Source organism: Ciona intestinalis, chromosome 1, assembly GCF_000224145.3.
Source record: "Ciona intestinalis chromosome 1, KH, whole genome shotgun sequence".
Lineage (NCBI taxonomy): Eukaryota > Metazoa > Chordata > Ascidiacea > Phlebobranchia > Cionidae > Ciona > Ciona intestinalis.
Genome location: NC_020166.2, coordinates 9,334,646 through 9,354,244, shown reverse-complemented (window position 1 = coordinate 9,354,244; position 19,599 = coordinate 9,334,646). Strand labels below are relative to the sequence as shown.

Genomic DNA, 19,599 nt, shown 5'->3' with positions numbered 1-19,599 from the left:
GTTCTTCGGGAGCACACGGAGTTCGTTGTAGAAAGTGTGATGCCAGATCTTTTCCATGTCGTCCCAGTTGGTGATGATACCGTGCTCGATCGGGTATTTCAGGGTCAGGATACCTCGCTTACTTTGTGCTTCGTCACCAACGTAGCTGTCTTTTTGTCCCATACCGACCATGACACCCTGTTGGTATACAAATGTCACGATTGAGATTGATAGTTGGTAAACTTGTTATTGCCGAGAATAAGCAATGAAATGTATAAATATGCCAATATTGGAAGCTTACCTGATGGCGGGGTCGACCAACGATGGATGGGAAGACAGCACGAGGTGCGTCGTCTCCGGCGAATCCTGATTTCACTAATCCAGATCCGTTGTCGCAAACCAGAGCGGTCTGATCTTCTTCGGAGTCCGACATGATTAAAGTTTGCTTGCTTGAGTTGATTGAGTGAAGACTTGAAGCTTGTAAGCGAGTGAATGTGGTTGGAATGGTTCGACACGACTCTTATATACGACGCTCACATATCTACAGTTGTCGACACTTTCAAATCAACTCGCAGGGACAAACAGCGCATGCCCTTATTTGGTGAAGTTTATTGAACTTCGTCGCTTGGATCTTTGGTGCTAAAACCAACAGATGGTACAAGATACTTGCCTGTGCTTGATAGCTTACCTTGTGGTATATACATAAAATAGATAACAAAACATCCAAAGCTCGTTCTCACGAAAATTCTATACCTTAGCGTTTTTGTGGACTTCACTATTCTATTTGAATAAATCAATCAAATTAATGCGTTATGTGTATCGATTACTCCAACTTAATAGAAATAAATTAAAGTGACAAAAAGAGAAAAGTGTCAAAAAGCAGATTATTACAATAATATTCGACATTCCTTTACTTTAAATTGTGGACGTATAGGTGCGATGTATAGCGCTTTGCCGATGGTATTGGGGGTCCTGGTATAAGAAATGACATTGTCGGTGGTTTTAACACGAACCCATGGTGAGTGTAGACACTAAACCAACCGGGTTAGTTGGTAGGGTCGGGAGAGATGTGACACATTTTTAATCCATTTTCTCATTTTTTTTTGGTGGTAAACAAATAAAGACATTTAAATACTTATAAGACCGTATCTTCAGGACTTCCGGCGTAGGCCGTTTTTAATTGCTTAAAACAGGATCAGGGTATTGGATACTATGTTGTAAATGTGTCCCGTCTTACCCCATAGTGTTATATATGCTGTGCAATGCATACTACCTGTACATTCGGCAGATCATGCATTCGTGTGTCATAATGCTCGAACTCATCACTTAATTGCTGCGAAGGAGTTTCGACCAGAAACTGCGTATTCAGTTGCTGGTTAATGCATCTTGCACGTTTGCAGTTGCTACATAATACACCTTGCACGATCACGCGCCAGTTGCATTATATATAGCACATTGTTAGCAAAATAGGAATGACGAAACACAGCAAGTGTCATTCTTCCTTGTTTATATTATTCCCACCCAGAAGGTACAAACAATAGATGGTATATGGAAAGAATACAAGTGATCTGACCTTCAACGAGCTAAAATAATACAGAAACACTTAAATATTATTTCAATGTTGCCAATGATTTAAGTCGTAATGTAAAGACACAAAGAACAAGACAGTAAATACTTACGAATTACACGGGAATCATGTATCGATAGTGATGTTGGTTATTTATTAACATTACAATATACAACACCCCTACTGCCTATGCATTATTTAGTTAAACGTACTTTTGCACGTTCAAACTACACGAAAGAAATATGTTTGCAGGTTTGCAAAAAATGATTGCAGCAACGCAAACATATTAATCCACCATAGGTCCATAATCAGAACTTTATTGCCACAACTAGTTTATTTGCCAACAACATACGGAGTGCATGTAATATATACACGTGTGTACAAACGTCAAGAGCATGGGATTTTGTTTAAACCTGATTCTTAAATAGCGTGCTTCGGATCGACAATGCTAATAAATAGCAATACAAGCAATATAATGGGTTAAGTCCATTTACGGCAAAAAAATAGCATTGGTTGCATAGAGGGAGTGCGAACGGTACAAATATTTTCCCTGTTCTAAAAATCTGCTTCTTTATTTGGGTGAAAACATGGTGTGTTAATTACCTCATATTATTATAGACGAAACATTAGATTACTTCCGCGTTTATACAACAATATAACGAAGCAACCGCTGAGTGCGCAAACGGGTTTCCAATGGGGACTATATATATTCCCTAATTAGCATCACATACCACCATTGGTCTGCCTCCCGACGTGTGGATAGATTATTGAGGTAGCCTTTAAAAAAGAAATTAGCGTGCTGTATAATTAAATGAAGAAAAATGAGAATTCTTAATCCACTTTTCTGCTCAACGATTCTTCTTATATGGGTGTCAGAAGCGCACGCCTTGTAAGTTAAAAAACGTAGCATTGATAAAGTTTACAATTGGTGAGATAGTGTAGCAGTATAGTATAGCGGGGCAAACTAGACCCATTTTTAATATATATTTATTAGGCTGGGGGGAGACGGAACCCGTTTTTATTTTAGTTAAAAAAATATTCTCACGAGTCCCAGCATATAGTCCGTTGTTAACTGTTCAAAATACGATCGGGATATTTGGACAACATATGCTTAAGGTGTCCCGTTTCCCCCACAGCCCCACCATACTACATTATATGTTTATTTTCTTCGTATGAACATATTTGAAAAATTAATGATCCATCTCTAACAAACAAGAAGGTTGAGTGGGGTTTAAACGTCGATAACTGACGAAATAATCGACCGATTTTCAAAAAACTTGGTATTACTATATTGACGAATTCAGAGTTGCATACACTTTTATACAACATTTTAATCTATATGCCTGCAGGATTCTTGCACCAAGTGTAAAATTCTGGGGACGACGACGGAGTGAACAACGAAGTAGTGGCAAACGTATTAAGAATTGGCGGTTTACTCGACGTCGGTGTGATACAACGTCCTGCGAGTGGCATTGGGGGTCGTGTTCGGAAGAATGCGGGGGCGGAAGACAGTCGGCTGTTTTAACACGAAGCCAAGGTCAATGTGGATCCTGTAATAGACCATCGGGTTCGAGACCATGCAACACGCATTGTTGCGAAGGTAAACGGTATACCTTTATGTTGGTACAAAGTATAGACTAAAATTAATACGGTATAATAAAACAGAAAATTCGTGTTATACGGTCCACATTGCCCCACCACCCGAGAATAAACAAACCACATTCGGTCATTCAACTGTAAATGTAAACCCGAAGAATAAGTTTACACACGCCATACGCTTATCGCATCAGATTTTTTTACGTCTTATACCAGAAACAAATATATCTTATGTGCACAATTTTTATGTGTATTTGAATGTAACATGTACTAATAGAAAGACCGTTAAAACGTTTGTAACAAGAACTAGAAACGCAGTGTTTTAAATCCCAAACTTGTCAACTAAGGCATTCACTTGTAAGTTTTCACGTTTAGAGTAAAACGTTTTCATGTCTTGAAAGAGATTGAAACATGTTTACTATTACCTCTAAATTTCACGTACATGATTGATGATTTAAAAAAAACACACTAACGTATCTTGAAAAAACCTCCAAGTTTCTTGACTTAAACATCTAAAGTTTTCTAACTAATCCTTCGAATGTGCCACGAAATTTTTATTAATATATATTACAATCACACAGTCACAACATTAATTCGTTTTTATGATAGGAAATTGAATCGCACACGTTGTTTTGTCAGCCAGAAGCCAGATACTACGAAGACACATTACTTATAATCATAAGCATTTTAACGAACTGATAATCAGCTTTGAGCTTTATCGTTTCGTGTTTTGGTCTTAACAGTAAATTGTCGATGGGATTCGTGGTCAGGATGGGAGCAATGCTCTCGCAATTGTGGAGGTGGAACGCAATCTAGATCAAGAGATTACTACAGATCCGCAAGATGCGGGGGATCATCCTGCTATGGCCCAGGTAGTCAATCTCGATCTTGCAATATTGGTTGTTGTCCAGTTCACTGCTCGTGGGGGAGTTGGGAAGCATATGGGTCTTGCTCAGAACAGTGTGGTGGTGGAACTCAAACTAGATCTAGAAGCGTTGCCATTTCTGCTTTCTGTGGCGGGTCTGGTTGTTCTGGCTCAAGCACTGAATCTCTGCCGTGCAACACCCAATGCTGCCCTGTGGACTGTCAGTGGTCATCTTGGAATCCTTTTAACACTTGTTCTGTTTCGTGTGGAAATGGGACCCAATCCAGATCTCGCAATGTTGCCATTTCTGTTTCTTGTGGTGGTAACTCATGTGCTGGGGTTCCAACAGATACTAGATTGTGCAACACTTTATCCTGTCCCATACATTGCACATGGGAAAACTGGACACACTGGGGAGAATGCAACGTCACATGTGGTGGGGGGACGCAGGAACGTAAACGAGAGATTGCAATTGAAGCAATGTACGGAGGAGTTGGTTGCAATGGATTCGCATCAGAAAGCAGGTGAGGAAATACGCTGTAATGTTTAATATGTATTTATAATGTAACTATAACACAGATCATGCAATGAGATTTGCTGTCCTGTAGCATGTGAATGGGAAGTTTGGGGTTTGTGGGAAAAATGTTCAAAATCATGTGGTGCAGGTAGGCTATCATATTCATACTGTCATGGTCGACTAGAAACAACACTAATTTTATATTTCACCAAGGTGTCAAGGAAAGAAGAAGATATAAGTTGGTGAAAAAAAGTTGCGGCGGTGAAATGTGTTCTGGAAACGCAAACCAAGTCCAACTATGCAATGATGCTTGTTGTCCAATTGATTGTAAATGGACCGAATGGACAAGCTGGAACAGGTATGTTAAAGAAATGTGAACAAAAAGTTATATTTAATAACTACAAACTGTTTATACAGTACTGGTAAGATGGGACACCTTTAGCACATTATAGCCAAATATTCTGATCGTTTTTTAAATAATGAACAATGGTCTATTGGAGTCGTAAGAATACAGTTTTAAAATTCTGTAAATGTTATTTGTGTCCTACAAAATGGGACGTAAATGGAATGAAAAGGTCCCCCATCTTACCCCAACCTACTATAGATGTTCCACGACTTGTGGTGGGGGAATACAGAGCCGTAAACGTGAAGTGGCAACTCAGGCATTTTGTGACGGACTGCCATGTACTGGAGCCACAAATGAAACAAGAACATGTAGTTTAAACTGTTGTCCAGGTATTACTATTAATACAATCAAATAAAAGGTTAGCACACATTATACACAAAATTCAAAATCTTATGATTATGGTATTATGATTCACCGAATAAACCAAAGTTGACCCACTCCTGGATATTATACTTGCTAAAGATGTTTGACATTATGATATTTTCATTTAGTGTCCGGGTATTACTATTAATGCAATCAGCTTTAAGTTTAGCACACATTAAACACAAAATTCAATATTCAATGATTACCTAATAAACCAAACTTAATCCACCCTTGGATATCCCACTTGATAAAGATGTTTTCCTATGATATATATTATATTCATGCTAAAATATCGGTTTGCATATCGGGTTACCAACAATAATGTGTTGGTTTATTTAAAGAATTTTTTTCTATTACAGTTGATTGTGTCATTAGTTATTGGTCTGAATGGGGTAGGTGTTCAGCTACATGTGGACCTCATGGCTATAAAACTAGGACAAGAAACATAATAAAGGAATCCCAGTGTGGTGGGCAAACATGTAGCAATGATTTGGTTCAAACCTCAACTTGCAACAGAGAATGTTTCAATGGTGGAAATGTAACAACAACTGAATGCATTTGTAAGGCAGGGTGGGCAGGCATATGCTGTGAAACAGGTAAGATATATCTTTTCACTACCAACCACATGTACTATTACTTAGATTTTTATATTAATTTAACATTATAAATGAATTTAATATGATAACTAAAAAAGAATATGCATGGTAGTTAACTCTGTAGTAAGAATGCGAAAATTATTAAGCCAACAAAACAGATGTCAAAGAATGCCAAACCAATCTACACAACTGTGATGTACATGCTGACTGTATTAACACATTCGGGGGATTTTACTGCATTTGTAAAGAAGGTTACACTGGAGATGGAATAACATGTTTAAGTAAGTGACCAGAACCAATATTTCTAGGTACAAGTTTAGTTTATGGCCTGATAACTAGAATATAAATATTAATTCGTCCGGCGCCGTGGTATAGTGGTTAGCGCGCCTGCCTGTAACCCAGAGGTAATGGGTTCAAGGCTCGATGCCGCTACCATTGTGGGCGTATGTGTCCTTGGGCAAGACACTTCACGGCAATTGCTCCAACCCAGTGGTTACTAATGGGTTGTCTAAATTATCAGGGAAAAAATAATTACCCACAAAGTAACATACATGGTAACTCGTAAGCTGGCACGAGGTGTTAAACCCGTGTGATAACGACTGTCATTTTCCGGCCACGCGAGGATAAAGTAAGTTACATTCATTAATTAAATACTGTAAAATGTTCAAGTAATTAGACAAATACAACATAGATATCAATGAGTGTAATGCAAGTACAACATGCCATACAAATGCGAAATGTACAGACAACCAAGGAAGTTACACATGTGCATGTGATGATGGTTATACTGGTGATGGCCAATCATGCAATGGTAATGTACTAACTTTACTTTGAAAACTTTGTTCTGTGGGAATACAAATCAATAACCACTATTGACTGTGTGTTATTTTGTATTTAGACTTATGTAACCCTGTAAAATTAGATAAGATGTTGTACCTGTAACTTCGTAAGCCGTAGATGTTCCCTGCTCATGCTAATAATCTTATACTAATTGCAGATATTGATGAATGTTTTGAAGCACAAAATGAATGCGATATATCAGCTATTTGCAAAAACACTGAAGGCTCATACACTTGCACTTGTAATGCAGGGTATACAGGAAACGGCACTTCATGCCAAAGTATTTTTCACACAACATCAACTTTGTAAAAGTTTTAACAAATGATAATTTTTTCAGATTTAAACGAGTGTAATTTTGATATGAATGACTGTGACCAGAATGCTGATTGTGTTGACAGACCTGGAAGTTTTACTTGTATCTGCAATGATGGTTACTCTGGCAACGGAACTGTTTGTACTGGTACAAAAACCAACCAAGACATCATTTTAAAAACTGCCAATCTTACAATTTTTACAGATATAAATGAATGTGAAGCAAGTCTTTCACCATGTCACAGTAAAGCTACATGCATAAACACAGATGGAGAATATCAATGTAAATGCAAGGATGGATTTACAGGAAATGGGACAGACTGTAGCGGTAACGAACATAATACTACTGATTTACTGATACTCTAACACTAAACCTTAACAAAATGTAGTTGAAAGTTCTGTATATAATGGACCAATAAGTGGTTAAACAAGATCTACACTGGTATTTTAGACATAAACGAGTGCATTGAAATTGGAGGATCGTCTTCATTATGCTCTTACCACTCTAGCTGCATCAATTCACATGGATCATATCATTGTGACTGTAATTCTGGATTTAAAGCAGACATGCTTGGACAATGTATTGGTAAGAAGTTTAAAAACTAAACTGTGAATATAAACAAAGGCAACAAACCTATTTTTAAATAAACCACAAAGAAAATATTCAAGCTTATTATATATGCAACTAACATAAACAATTTTCATGGCCTAAATCCTATAGAACCCATGGCATGCTTTGCCGCAGAACCTCACCTACATAGAATTTTATTGGTTATATCTACAGATATTAACGAATGCATACAAGAAACACAAAACGTCTCAGTTTGCAACCTTAACGAGTATTGCTATAATAGTGTTGGAAGTTACAACTGTTTATGCAAAGCGGGATATGAAAGAAATAGTGAAACAGATTGTGCAGGTAAAACTATGACTACATATTTTTGTTAAACTTAAGACATTACCGATTAAAGGTATCACTATCACAAAACAGATTTTGTATTTAGAAACTTTAAAGTATCTTATGAATGTATAAAATGACGAAAAACCACATAATGTCTTGATAAGAATTAAACCCAAGGACTATATTTAATATACTAGACCATAATAATGTTAGCATGGCTATTATAAAAAACCACATAAGTTTTGCATTAAAATTTTTCTACTTACATTTCAGACATTGATGAATGTGTATTGGGGAGTCATTGCTGGAACAATTCTTACTGTCAAAATACAATTGGAAGCTACGCATGCCTGTGTGATACTGGATACACTAAGACTAATGTAACAAATGGAACATGTCAGGGTATAGCAATATTTAGTTTGCATGTTTATAAGTAAAAACATAAAGTAACTTAAAAATAATGTAACAATCTAACACCATTTGGGTATTTACACACACAAACTCTTTTTTTGAGTAGTATGAAACAAACATTTGTATCAGAAATTTGTAATGACTGCAGGTATTATCATTCAGTTAAATCAGGTATTATCATTCAGTTAATATATATATAAAAGAAATTTGTATTGTATGAGCACATAATAAACAAATATCCATGTTCTTTGAATATCTGTTTACTACTATGAATGGGACAAAAAATTAGAATGAAAAAGTGTCCCATTTTTGCAAAAATGTTTGCCATAATCAGTTTATTCTCACATTTTACTTTTATTTGTTTGGCACAATATGCATAAATTAATCTTTTTTCAACAGACATCAATGAATGCTTGCTACTAAACCATGGTTGCCACACCAAAGCAACCTGCTATAACTTAGATGGAGATTATGTTTGCGAGTGTAATGGTGGTTACAAGGGGAATGGAACATACTGCGAAAGTAAGTTTAAAATACAGTAATCTAATGTTTTACAATGTATATATTAGATATATAAAATATATAATAGAACTTAAAAGCTTTGTAACTAAGCTATGGGCATGAAAAATGTATACAACGATAAAACTGCAATCAATTTATAACTTTCGGTCTAAGACAAATAGTAAGCACTAAGCCATGACCCCAAACAAATAGGAAGCTTAAGGCTTAAATAACATATTTATATACAATGAAAAACTGCAACCATTTTGTAACAAATACCCCTAAAAACGAAGAGTCAAGAATGTTCAGAATGTCCAATATGACCAATAGGTTACATCTGCCTTTATATTGTAACTTTGCGCTCCCAGGTAATTTATTATGTTTAGATATAGATGAATGTTTAGAGAACACAGCTTACTGCCATAGAGATGCAACTTGTAGCGATACTGAGGGTTTCTATGCTTGTATTTGTAAGCAAGGCTACACTGGTGATGGCTTATATTGTACAGGTTTGTATCAAATTGTATGTAAAGTTACACAAATTGATTTTCATTCAAAATGTATACAAAAATATGAATGCAGATGCAGTATTCCATCCAGTATAATAACAATAAGAAACAATAACAAACGTATAACCCAACTGGGGTAACATAATTGAATTATTAGGGATAAACTAAACAGAGAGTATTTACCACCGTTACATAATTAACATTAAACACAATTTATATAATTCTATAAGTACTTGCATGACTGCATGCTGTAGTTTCTAATCCATTTTGGCAAAAATATAATGCACACAATTCTAAATAAAGCACAGAAATACAGTATCCCTTGAATAAAACTACTGATTTTACCTTTAACCTTACCAATGTTAAGCCTCGTGTATCACCAACGTTTTCTGAAATTTAAATTTTTATTTTCAATTGTTTAAATACGTAACGTTCTAGAATGTAGTTAAATTGCCGCCGAAAACTCATATCGCTGTAACGAAATACTTAAAAAAATAAAAATCTAAATTAAAATAATTATAAGGGTAATATTTAGGCAAATTTTATGGCAAAGTTGCAAAACTAATTACCTTATAAAACATGGTTTTACTGTAAAGATAAAATCATAAATTCTGTTACAGACTTGAACGAATGCAAAGATCCAAACAGCTGCTCTGCCGTAGGATCCGAATGCACCAACCTACCAGGAAGTTACTCTTGCGCTTGTAAACAAGGATACTCTGGGGACGGAAGCCAATGTTCAAGTTCGTGAATTTTAATTATAAACATATTTAATGTTTTAAGCTTAACAAAAGTGAAACTAAATTGTATAATTTAACGTTTCCAAAGCGATTAGAGAAATTAGTTAAACAAAAAAGAACAAAACGACGGTCATTGTAACACGGTAGTGATAAAAACAACCGTAAAGTCCAATTTTATCAATAATATTTTATCTGGCGTTTTTCTTTGTTAAATAAGGTGAAGGGGCCTACCCTTTTACAAGATACCCTTACGTGGTATGTACGATATAATGCCTACACACTTTGCGTTAATTTAAGTTTACCAATTAGCATAACAGTATACTTCCGGACCGTATCTTTATACAGAACGACGAAAGAGGTGGCCTTACTTAAATTGAAGAGCCAGGCTATATACCTCCACGTTATTCTACATCTCTTTTCGAGGCAGGGCATTAGACTTATAGGCCAGAGTTGGTCCATTACCAATGTAGAAGGGTGGTGTGGGAGACGGGACATATTTAGCACATAATATCCAAACAGCATGATCGTGTTTTAAATTAACAGCGGTATATGACATGCGTGGAGATATATCTTAGAATGTTCTTTGTTTACTACAACATTGGACGAGAAAATATATAGAAAATGCAGCCCATCTTCCCCATCCTACCATAATATGCCACAAGCAACTTTAAATTACGTCAAATCCCTAATAACTTAGCCTTTTTTATAGAAAAATCCCCACCAAGACCGGCGGACCAGTTCAGTGCAGAAGCTATCGGATCACAAACCAAAGCACAAAGTGCTTCTACAATGCTCGCTCTCTTTGCAACAGTGGGGGCGGTTGTGTTCTTTATGGTTATGTTCATCGCTGTAAGGGTAAGAAAAAATACCACCTATATTGATTGCGGTTATGTTTACATATAGCATATAATAGTCCACCTACTGAAAAGTACGTTAGGAAGTACTCGTTTTAATTGTAAGCTGCAACTTTATATCTATGCGTAATATTCAATGCGAAAGCTTTATACCCTGTGTTGGCTTTCACCCAATAGATTAAACTTTTAAGACCAGAGCCTTCGTGTGTATATTACCGCGGGGTAAGATTGTAACCATTAAAATCTCATATTTCTTAATCGTGTTTTGAACAATTAACAACGGTATTTTGAAGTCGTAGGGGTATAAGGTTATATAAGCCCGTAAATAGTCTTTGTTTACCACCAAATGGGACGAGAAAAATTGAAATGTCCGATCTCCCGTCTTACCCTAACATCGATGTCCCATTTTACCCCGCCGGAAAAGTCTAGTAAACAATCTTAGCGTATGTCTGATTTGTATAATGCTGTACTGTACTTGCACTTATATAAACAATACACATCATGTTATAGATATACAAGATACGGAATAAAAAACAATATACGCCACAAAGTGAAGGAACCTCGAACCCAATGGCTATCAACGGGGAAATAAACGACGACGACTTGTAAAAGGAACCGTAATTATATTGCGAATATTGTGATTTGGGATTTATACCAGCCACAATGTTGTTTGAAAATTTGAGTGAGGTTTTACCCGTGGTGTTTTAACGACTGTATAGTTTTGTTGCTAATTTCCTTTTCCATGTTGTTTTACTTAAACTGATCTTCTCTATAGAGTAACTGCTATTAAAACGATAATTTATGTGTTAAGTTTAATATTTACACGAAGTTAAATGTAAATAAATATCTCATATAATAAGTATGTATAGCATACCAATTAAGACAACTGGTGTATTGGTAATTACTTCAGATTACTTAAGATTTTTATAAAAGCTTCTAAAGAATCTAAAGTTAGTAAGAAAGTGACAATTATTGCGCAGGGTTTATAAATATAACATAGCCCGAAGGCATTTCTCGCATAAAGTGCGGACGAAAGCGCTAATTTCTTACCCTGCACCGGTTTTGTCACAAACGTGCCTCACAGCGAAACACGTTTAGAAAGTGACTGCAAGGAAATATTATCCACAACAAAGTTTTAAACGTCATTTGTTCATACGGTGCGCTTAAACAACAGGCAGTAAAATAAATAAGATGAGAGTTATTGCCTCAGTGACGTTGTTTTGTTTTGCTTTGGGTCTTGTTTCGGCAACTGAAGTCGAAATGGCAGATATGAAGGTATAACTTGGACTATTGTATAACTATAAGTAATATGTTTGAAGTATACGGTATAGGGTGGGAGAAGACGGGAAAATGTTAGCACATACTGATCGTGTTGTAAACAATTGACAACAGCAGTGTATGGACGTCGTATGATTTTATATTTCTTTGAATACTCTTTGTTTTCTACCAAGTGGGAAGAGAAAATATATAAAAAGGTGTCCCATTTTCCCCCGCCCTACTATACTAATTTTATAAAGGAATACATATATAGCCTATTATAAGTACTTTAATCTCTCAGTATAAACTAAACCGTTGTAATGTGTACAACACTTGATACTCAGTTTGCAACCATATGATATGCATTCTACGTATTATACTGCGGCTCATTTCGTGGCAAAAAGTTTATTATACAGAACCAACTATAGAGATATCTCTATAAGCCGTGTTTTTTACTGTGGCAAACTTCGGATCACAATGGTTTCCATTTTCGATTGAATAAAAAAATTATGTAAACGTCCTAATAGTTATAAAAAGTCCTGTTCCAGCGTCTATGCTTTTATATTTTTTTCATTAACCACATTCGTGCGTTTCTTTTACAGTCACTGCAGGAAGTCATCGACGCAGGTAAGCAATCATTTTGTTTACATCAAGCACGAACTATCTATACATTGTGAAGTCCAGTGCATGCTATACTTGACTTGCACAGTGCCTTCTAATTACTTGCCCTGCACTATCAGAAATGTTTACTGTAAAAGTCACTGGTAGCACTTTTTACGTGTATCACTTAAACATACGTGTATTTTCAAAATAAAACTAAACCGTTTGTCAATTCGTGGCAAGAAGTTTATACCAAGCACAAACTACCTATGCATTGTAAAGCAGAGTTCATGCTATACATGTCCAACGTCTTCTAAATATTTGCCCTGCGGTCAAAATCGAAACTTTATAAAACCTATATTTCGTGCACAACGAAAAAGATTGTTGTTTATGTTGGGTGGTGTATTTCCCATAGTGGTATTTTGGGAATCAGGTTAATCCATGAATTCAATTGACATATAGATTGTGCCTTGAGATATTCATATTTGATCTGAACATTGTGGTTTATCCAGTGTATTGTTCCTGCTATTCAAATAATATAGAAGGTTGGGAGAAGACGAAACACCTTTTGCACTAACTATGTACAAATATTTAGATCGTGTTGTAAGCGATTAACGACGGTCTATGGGAGTCGTAAAAATACGGTTTTATAATTTTTTAAAATGTTCTTTGCTAACTATAAAATGGGACAGCAATATAGAATGTAAAGTTGTCCCATCTTCCTCTATCCTACTTTATAATTAATTCCACTAAACATTCATTGCAGCAACATCCACTGAAGTAGACACACTCTATAATGGAAAGTCATCAAGCATTCATGATATGCTGGTCATAGTAAAGGAGAAGACCAACATTGAAGCTTCTTATCTTGACAAAGTATTTGTGGAAGCTTCCAGCTCAAGGAATGTACAAGGTAGTGATGACGTCATTGTGACGTAAATGGAGTTGTCGTAAACGTGACGTCAACATTTCGAATGATACCCTTTAAGATGATAATATAAAACAGATGTCTTTAACCATAATATGACAACGTTAGCGTACTAGTTTAGCAAATACTTGCCAAATTAGCTTTACTCGAACGATAAACGTACATTGAAAATTTAAATAGGTTACCTAATGTCTGTATGGGTTCTGAGAGTGATAAATAATCACCCACGTGTAAAAGCATGTTCTCAGCGGATAATTGTAAACCAAAGTGCCGTTTTATAAATGGGCCTTAATAGGTAGTGAAACACAATTGTTTAAATTCTTAATGTTTAATAATTTGATCCCTGGTACTTTTTTCATTCGCAGAGTTGAAGAAAGTAATGCTGGATATGACGAGTGCGGTCGATTTCATTAATGAAGTAATTAAACATTTTCAGTAAGTAATGTGCGTTTTAACAGTAACTTGCTTGACATGAAACATATGAGGTCCATGCATACACCATGTGTGTCTGGCACATAAGAAGTCACCCATGTTATAACTTCACAGTGAGCATGAGGTGTATGAATACACCATGTGTGTTTTGGTGTATAAGAAGTCACCCATGTTATAACTTGACAGTGGTCATGAGTTGTATGAATACACCATGTGTGTCTGGTGTATAAGAAGTCACCCATGTTATAACTCGACAGAAAGCATGAGTTGAATGAATACACCATGTGTGTCTGGTGTATAAGAAGTCACCCATGTTATAACTCGACAGTAAGCATGAGGTGAATGAATACACCATGTGTGTCTGGTGTATAAGAAGTCACCCATGTTATAACTTGACAGTGGTCATGAGGTGTATGAATACACCATGTGTGTCTGGTGTATAAGAAGTCACCCATGTTATAACTTGACAGTGGTCATGAGTTGCGTGAATACAGCCTGTGTGTCTGGTGTATAAGAAGTCACCCATGTTATAACTCGACAGAAAGCATGAGGTGAATGAATACACCATGTGTGTCTGGTGTATAAGAAGTCACCCATGTTATAACTTGACAGTGAGCATGAGGTGTATGAATACACCATGTGTGTCTGGTGTATAAGAAGTCACCCATGTTATAACTTGACAGTGGTCATGAGTTGCGTGAATACAGCCTGTGTGTCTGGTGTATAAGAAGTCACCCATGTTATAACTCGACAGAAAGCATGAGGTGAATGAATACACCATGTGTGTCTGGTGTATAAGAAGTCACCCATGTTATAACTCGACAGTAAGCATGAGGTGTATGAATACACCATGTGTGTCTGGTGTATAAGAAGTCACCCATGTTATAACTTGACAGTGGTCATGAGTTGCGTGAATACAGCCTGTGTGTCTGGTGTATAAGAAGTCACCCATGTTATAACTCGACAGTAAGCATGAGTTGCGTGAATACAGCATGTGTGTCTGGTGTATAAAAGACACTCATGTTATAACTCGACAGTGAGCATGGCGTGTAACATTTCGGCAGTTTAGTTTATTCATGCAAATATTACAGAGCTAATCCAATGGCTGGAAGAAAAATAAGAAGCGACGAGTTGTAAGAAGAAAGCAAACAGATAAAGCGTTTTTAAAATCTTGCTGCTGCGCATCTTGAAGTTGTATGACGTATAATACAAATTACATGAATAATGTTCACCAAATGCTTATTGTGTTGTTCAAGAAGAGATTAAATAATCACGAATTTGATAAACACAGTATACATATATAGCTACCTTTTATCGTTAAAAGGGCCGCCCTCCCAATCTGTTTCTGCAACTTTTAGAAGTTTTTGAATAAATTTGGTAGCTACGTCACTTCCCGGTAGCTCTAACTTTTTGACGACGAATACGTAATAAATAATCAGTGACGTAATATAGAAACATACGGGGAAAAGGTATATGGGGCTTGGGTCGTGCACAAGGGGTGCAATCACAAAGTAGAGAGAGAACACCACTGTTAGTATGGGAACAAATATTGGGACCTGGTAAAAGAAAAGGTTAATGTTTATGTTTATAAACGATTTGTTTTAGGTATAACGAACGATCTAAACAGATAAATGAACCTTATTTATTTTTTGCAGTCAAGTTACGACATTATAACACTAGTCGTTATAACACCACTGTTCCGTTTCACACGCTCTTCTTGCCTGATTGTACGACTTACCATCCGTTTCACAACTAAAGCGTATTGAGTCTATTAAAATTTAGCCCGGTCCAAAATGATGTTCATTTAAAACAAAAAACTTTATTTACCTTGTATGGTCTATGCAAGTTTGGCATCTTGTGTCTCAAAACAAGAAGACTAACTGCACTTAACCCGTAAAACGACCAAAACACAGATCCTTGTATGTATATGAGGGCATCGAAGTCACCAAGTATTATAAGAAATATGATGATTCCACCGTTTAATAAATTAGCAGGTACCGGGGTGTAATGATCGACGTGTATCATCCCGAATATCTAAATAGAGATTTAATATTGTATAGTGGGGTAAGACGGGACATATTTAGCACATAATATATAACATATCCTGGTCGTGTTTTAAACAATTAACAATGATCTAAGCAATATGAGATTCGTAAGAATAGGGTTTTATAATAATTTGAATGTTCTTTGTTTACTACCAAATGGGACGAGAAAACAGAACAAAATGGTGTCCCATCTTCTCCCGTACCGTATTTCTTTACTTTTGTTTACTGCTATCCATATACGCGTACAAATGCCTGAAGTGTGATTAACCATCCTTGGAAAAAAAATCACAATTGCTCCAACCCAGCGGTTACTCATGGGTTGTCCAAGTTGTCAGTCACAGAAAGAAAATAACGCATCAAGTTTACCTTTGGTAAGTTACCGTCTCTAGCTGCGACAAAAGGCAGGCGGGCACGCAACAGGTAACCCCCGTTTTGAGATCCAACTATTGAGATGCATACAGATACAGGAATAATCCACGCGAACGAACCGAGGATCTTGTTGGCAAATACCACAGCGAGAGCTTTTGATGAGAGCATTTCTTCCACTGTTAAAACTGCAAAGTGCAAATTGAGTTTTTGATGGAATAGATGATATTACTTATTTATTCACTTGTGGTTTTAAGGTTTGTTTTATAGATATAGCTAACAATTAAGAAAAGTGTTTGGTGACCACTGGGTTGAAGCAACTTAAATGTCTTACCCAAAGACAAACATAAATGTACAAGCATCGGCGAGCCTCGTACCTCTTATTCTCTTGACCAAGAGGCAGACCAACCACTGCGTTCAAGTATAGTCGACTATTACATTCTATATGTGAAAGGTATGTACGAAAAGTCACGCCATTGGACATGATATTTAGGCCACAGTTATATTAACAAGTATTTCATATGGTGTGTGAGGAGAGATGGGACATCTTTACCACATAATATCAAATATCCTGACCGTGTTTTAAACAAGTAACACAAGTCTTTGGGAGGTGTACGGTTTTATATTTCTTTGATTTTTTATGTGTGCTACCAAATGGGACGAGAAAATAGAATAATAAGGTGTCCCATCTCCCCCACCCCCTCATCTATCTTACCCGAGAAATATCCAATGTTGACGAGCAAGTAAACGGTCATTACTAACACCACGGACACGATAGAAGCGCGTGGCAACGTCCGCTGTACGTTGGAGATCTCTTCAGTAACAGAGTTAATGAAATGCCAACCGTTATATGCGAATAAACCTTGGTAGCAGGCTCTGCCTATGTCTGGTACTGTCAGGCCTTCAAAGTCTGATGAATCAAATGCATGCTGGAAGTTGTGGGTAGCTACCGGGTTGCCTTGGATCGCGACTACGATTCCTCCAGTTGCGATAACTAGCATAGCCAAGAATTTAGCAGCAGTGCATGTAAGTTGAAAATAAACTGATCCAGTTACGCTTCTGCAGTTGACATAGATGAGGACAAACGCAAGTGAAATTGCGAACAGTTTAATTACGCTTTCTGGCGGGTTGCACCCAATTGGGTAAAATGGACTTGACAAATACCGGGCGAAAATTAGTAACGTTGCAGGCCCTCCAGGATATATCGCTATTGAAGACCATATGTAAACGAAGGAGAACGCTGGCCCGAATGCAAGGTTAAAGTTTGTGAAATCACCTCCTGAAGCTTTCAACATTGTGCCAAGCTCACAGTAGCAAAGGGAGGAGCACATTGCAACTAAACCGCATACAACCCATATCACCAAACTTAAACCGACGCTCCCGTTCACAGATCTCAATACTCCTGTCGGAGAAATGAAAATCCCAGCCCCCACTATCATACCAGCTACTAGGGCAACGCTCGCAAAAAATCCGATCTTCTTTTTTAGTTCAAATTTCGTTGAACCGTCATCTTGATTCATATTGAATTAAATATTAATGTGTACACTAAAACTACAGAACACTGAAAATATAAATCGGCCATACACTATACATGCCTTAGGCTTAATATACTCTTAAGTATGTATTAGTGATAAAATACTCATTGAAAGAAAAGCATTATTATTTAAAGAGCATTTTTCGAATCACCTAAGAGTTAATTTGTGACCCAACGTTTTGCGATCCGATTTAAATTGACCAGAATACTTTTGAAACCTTTATAAGCAAGTTCAACTTGTAAAACGAGCTCAATCATATTTATAACATGCCTAACAGCATAAGTATACTTTACGCGATAGGTTAGTCAATATTTTGACAATGCCGACAAAACTTGAACTGCCTGCAGAATGCAAATAAAACTGATTATAGTAATTCTCTGCAACAACTTTTCTCTTTTATATTAGACCGAGTATACCGCAATACTCGTGGGGCATTATAAATGCAGGCTAAAGTTCCATTACACAATAAACTTCCTTGCTTTGCCGTCTGGTTAAGAGTTAGATGCAACTCTGTGTATTCGCAGCTAACCAAGCATTTCATTCTGCGGGATAGTGAACGTTACAGTTGAGGTATTCCACTCTACACGCTTCACTGAAATAAACTGCCTCGCCTAAGGTTAAACTCTCTTTTACACAAACGAACTCTTACGGTCGAATGGCTAGTATGCAAACCCAAACTTAGCTAAAACCGAACATATTGTAAATTATATTTAGTGCACAAAATAAATCAGCTGAAAGAGCTTTTGCAAAAAGTTTCGTTAATCTGACCCTGGTGATATATAGAACTCATATTGTTGGAGGATTCTCGTTACATTATAACAGAATACACCACGTTCTACGAATATGCAAAGATTTTTTCAAAAACTAGCGTCATAAACGAGACTAGTTTTTTTTGTTGCGCATTTTATAGCAAACCATCTCTGTTCTAGAAGAGCCGAAATTTATAATGCATTTATTCCACTATAATATTTTACTTTTTACTGAAAGTATTAACCCAAACTAAAAAGCGTAAATCTGCTAAATACCTATATGCATATTAAAGAATAAGTGTTAACTTAATCGCAAGTGACAGGCAACGACAGTAGTTATATTTACATTACACAGATGTTCTGTTTCACACGCGGTAACGCGAAGCGGTGCAGTGCAGTTTACCGCAATCGGCCCTAAGCAAATTGACATTGAACGAAAAAGTATAAAGTTAAAAAAGTGCCTTTTTTGTGTCAATGAAAATGTCATATAGTAGGGCGGGGTAAGATAGATACCGTTAACGCATAATATCCCATATTTTAATATTTCATTTTTTCGTTTATAAATACAAAAATGATTTTGAATTTTAGAAAGACATAAAAATATGTTTTTAAATTATTTTTTTGAATGCAACAGCGAAGAATAATAAAACAACAAAAATAAGGGAATTAGTGGTAAAACGTCAGATGTTAAAACACGCTATGGTTAGAAAGAACGGGAAAGAGCACCAGT

General features: G+C 36.4%; 4 protein-coding genes across 4 annotated transcripts; 2 read left to right on the top strand and 2 right to left on the bottom strand.

Moving 5' to 3' along the window:
- Positions 1-489, bottom strand: LOC104265362 (actin, muscle-like; the record flags this gene model as incomplete). Its single annotated transcript, XM_009859174.3, has 2 exons — positions 281-489; positions 1-177 (listed from the first exon to the last, which is right to left on the bottom strand). Coding segments are annotated over exons 1-2 (309 nt in total), but the record flags the coding sequence as incomplete, so codon positions are not given.
- A 1,878-nt stretch (positions 490-2,367) lies between these two features.
- On the top strand, positions 2,368-11,838 carry LOC100176695 (fibrillin-1-like). The gene is made up of 20 exons (XM_026837094.1): positions 2,368-2,435; positions 2,896-3,146; positions 3,856-4,531; positions 4,587-4,672; positions 4,738-4,882; positions 5,129-5,259; positions 5,653-5,889; positions 6,048-6,170; positions 6,581-6,700; positions 6,887-7,009; positions 7,067-7,189; positions 7,247-7,369; positions 7,493-7,627; positions 7,826-7,960; positions 8,216-8,344; positions 8,753-8,875; positions 9,241-9,363; positions 9,984-10,106; positions 10,813-10,958; positions 11,468-11,838. The coding sequence occupies exons 1-20, from the start codon at positions 2,368-2,370 to the stop codon at positions 11,564-11,566; spliced, it is 3,219 nt and encodes a 1,072-aa protein (XP_026692895.1). The 3' UTR covers positions 11,567-11,838.
- Positions 11,839-12,031: 193 nt separating this feature from the next.
- Positions 12,032-15,460, top strand: LOC100182200. The gene is made up of 5 exons (XM_002122853.4): positions 12,032-12,232; positions 12,817-12,841; positions 13,581-13,727; positions 14,108-14,177; positions 15,266-15,460. The coding sequence occupies exons 1-5, from the start codon at positions 12,149-12,151 to the stop codon at positions 15,309-15,311; spliced, it is 372 nt and encodes a 123-aa protein (XP_002122889.1). The 5' UTR covers positions 12,032-12,148; the 3' UTR covers positions 15,312-15,460.
- Positions 15,266-19,414, bottom strand: LOC100184565 (b(0,+)-type amino acid transporter 1-like). Its single transcript, XM_009864218.3, has 4 exons — positions 17,301-19,414; positions 16,586-16,773; positions 16,002-16,208; positions 15,266-15,730 (listed from the first exon to the last, which is right to left on the bottom strand). Exons 1-4 carry the CDS (start codon positions 18,103-18,105, stop codon positions 15,479-15,481), a joined length of 1,452 nt encoding a protein of 483 aa, XP_009862520.2. The 5' UTR covers positions 18,106-19,414; the 3' UTR covers positions 15,266-15,478.
- Positions 19,415-19,599: the final 185 nt, after the last annotated feature.